Source organism: Carassius carassius, chromosome 49, assembly GCF_963082965.1.
Source record: "Carassius carassius chromosome 49, fCarCar2.1, whole genome shotgun sequence".
Taxonomy (NCBI): Eukaryota; Metazoa; Chordata; class Actinopteri; order Cypriniformes; family Cyprinidae; genus Carassius; species Carassius carassius.
Window position 1 is genome coordinate 10,108,665 of NC_081803.1, and position 2,987 is coordinate 10,111,651.

General features: G+C 34.3%; 1 protein-coding gene across 1 annotated transcript; it reads right to left on the reverse strand.

The window, feature by feature from the left end:
• Nucleotides 1–333: 333 nt before the first annotated feature.
• On the reverse strand, nt 334–1,800 carry LOC132132350 (mitochondrial import inner membrane translocase subunit Tim10 B-like). Its single transcript, XM_059544727.1, has 3 exons — nt 1,597–1,800; nt 1,298–1,393; nt 334–879 (listed from the first exon to the last, which is right to left on the reverse strand). The coding sequence occupies exons 1-3, from the start codon at nt 1,621–1,623 to the stop codon at nt 334–336; spliced, it is 669 nt and encodes a 222-aa protein (XP_059400710.1). The 5' UTR covers nt 1,624–1,800.
• Nucleotides 1,801–2,987: the final 1,187 nt, after the last annotated feature.

Consider the following 2,987-nt stretch of genomic DNA (forward strand, 5'->3'; position numbering starts at 1 on the left):
TCTAATATTTTTTTAATCTTATAATGTATAATCTTTACTCATATGCCACTTTAAATTCACAAAACACTTATCCTAAAAATACCAAATACAGATTTATTAATAAATAAAGAAGTCAAATAAATTATCTTTCCATGATGCAATTTCATTAAAGACACATAGGTAGATAGTTATTTAATGTTTTAATAGAGGTAATTAAATATTTATGAAACCCATTCCATGTTCAACCATCTTAAAAGTCTTAAGTGACTTTTAGGTGTTAAGACTGAATATGCAGCATAAACAAAATCTTGTAAACATATGTTATTGTCCATGTCTCTTTTCTGCACATCGCCATCAAGATGGATTTTGGGGGCTCGGTCCTGCTCCCCTTTCAGACCGTGCTTCAGGAACTAATGTGGTGGTTACACTGCTGGGCTTCAGATTGAGTTTTTCTACTGCACTCAAGACGGGATCTCCATCTACTTTAAGTACACTAGAAGATGTTGAGATCACTGGCGATGGCACTACTAGTCCTTCTAAAGACTCATTTGTTAAGGTTTGTGTGTTGTTTGGGACTGTGTGCACATCTAACAATGACTGTGTTTGTCCAAAAGCTGAGACATCGGTCACTAATGAGCTTTTGTTATCTGATGGATTATTAGGAGTTGAAGGTATCTGTGTGCTCTCAAGTATTGTTGTGGCTGGAATGGCAGTAGATGGATTTTCTAATGCTGATGAACTCTCTTGTGCTGCAGCTTCAGCTTTAGCCATTTCTGCAGCCTTGCTCTCCATCTCCTGCATCCTTTTCTGCACCATCGCGGGCATCAGCTGCACATAGGTGCCCATTAAACGGTGATTGGTCCTTATTAACTTGCCAGCACAACTGTCCACACATCGCTCCTGGTAAAACAACACAAACAAAAGACATTATATAACCGTCATAGTGATTAAAATGATAATGAAGGTTTGATGGGGAACACACTGTTATGTTTTCTTAATGTAAAAGAGTTGTATTAGCAACACTTCAGATATTGAAAATATAATTTCCAACTGATCACCATCACTTTATAATTAATTAAAAAAAATAAATGAAACTTTCATTGTACTTCACACTTCTTCCTGTTACACTTGTTATTACTTGCACTACTGTCTGTACATACAGATTACTGAATGATCCATTTGCACACGGGAATATTTTTCAATGCACTTTTTAATGTCCATTGGACTACTACTTTGTACAGCTTAACATGTTGCCTTTTACATATTCATTTTACATAAAATTTGTAAATCTAATCTAATCTAAATAAATTTGCCTTACCTCATCCATTGTCAGATTTCTGTAGTTGAAATTGCTTGTGCATCGCTGGAAGCAGATATCCGTCATGCGATTGTAAACGAGCAGAAAGTCCCGCAACTAGATCACACACACACACACACACACACACACACACACACACACACACACACACACACACACACACACACACACACACACACACACACACACACACACACAAACAGTAAATAGATCACAAAATAACAATAAAATCACAATATTATGAAATATTTGTCACATTCATATATACAAGGACTGTACGCGCTGGTTGTTATACATACATTTCGTAGTTGTCCGGCAGGGTCCATAACAATATCGTTGGCAGTATATATCAAGATAAACGTCTATATAACTGCAAATAAATTTTAATTCAACGAGATGTAAATAAGTAACGATATTCAAGAGCTATCGCATGACTTTCAACTGCGCGCGGCCATGTTTACCATCACGTGACCACAGGAGCGAACTTCATGACGGTTGTGGCTAGAAGGGATACCGCTACGGACAGAAGTTAACAATAAATAAAATGTCTGCTTTTTATATTGCTTTATTAACGTTCACACCTACCCCAAACCCTAAACATTTCCCTTACAATAATGCAAAAACAGTAATTACTGATGTTCAGTGTGACAAAAAATGAGGCAAAATTGATGTGCGCATGCCCAGTAGCCGCAGCTGTATCCCTTCTCGCCTTAACCCGTCATGAATATTTGCAACGGAAATTTGCAAAATGTCCTCAGCTCGCTGCTGTAGTGAGCCTGTGCTGGTGCATTTCCCTGCCTGTCGCTTCTGTACGTGAAATTACATTTAACTTTATTTATTTATTTTCTTTTTAACAAAAGGCCAATGAGTGTAAGAAAAGCTTTTGCAATCCATCTCCTTTTTCTTCTTCATGTAACAGTTCCTAGCAAAACTAAATGAGAAACATTCTTCAAAGTTTTCAAATAAACAATTAGATACAAAAATAGGGTCATCAATACCTTTAATATCAGGACAAAGCCATATAAATATTGCAACAACTCTTGAATAATTGCTATAAAAAAGGGCTTAATATCTTGTGCACAGGTACATCTGCGTAGCCATCATTTCAGAAGTGAGTGGGACAGAAATGTTGTGAAATAGTTTTACTATTAAAATAACTGCTTCTATTTGAATGTCTTTTAAAATGTAATTTATTTCTGTGATCAAAGCTGAATTTTCAGCTTCATTACTCCAATCTTTAGTGTCACATCCTTCAGAAATCTTTCTAATATGATTTACTGCTCAAGAAACCTTTTAAAATTATTATTATTATCAATATTTAAAACAGTTGAGTACATTTTTCAGGATTCTTTGATGAACAGAAAGATCCGAAGATCAGAATTTATCTGAAATTCAAAGCTTTTGTAACATTATACACTGACTATACCATTCAAAAGCTAGAGTCAGGATAATTTACATTTTTAGAAAAAGAGATTATAGAAATGAATACTTTTATTTAGAAAGGATGCTTTAAATTGATCAAAAGTGGTGATAAAGACATTTATAATGTTACAAAATATTTATATTTCAAATAAATGCTGTTCTTCTGAACTTTCTATTTATAAAAGTAACCTGAAAAAAAAAAAAAAAATATATATATATATAAATGTTTTTCTGAGCAGCAAATCAGAACATCAGAATGATTTCTGAA

Bases quoted from the DNA above. Each gene is read 5' to 3' on its own strand.
- LOC132132350 (XM_059544727.1), bottom strand. From the start codon at position 1,623: ATGGACCCTGCCGGACAACTACGAAAT. The intron at 1,394-1,596 runs GTATGTATAACA...TGTGTGATCTAG, and splicing joins CTGCCGGACAACTACGAAAT to TTGCGGGACTTTCTGCTCGT. The intron at 880-1,297 runs GTAAGGCAAATT...TTGTTTTACCAG, and splicing joins GAAATCTGACAATGGATGAG to GAGCGATGTGTGGACAGTTG.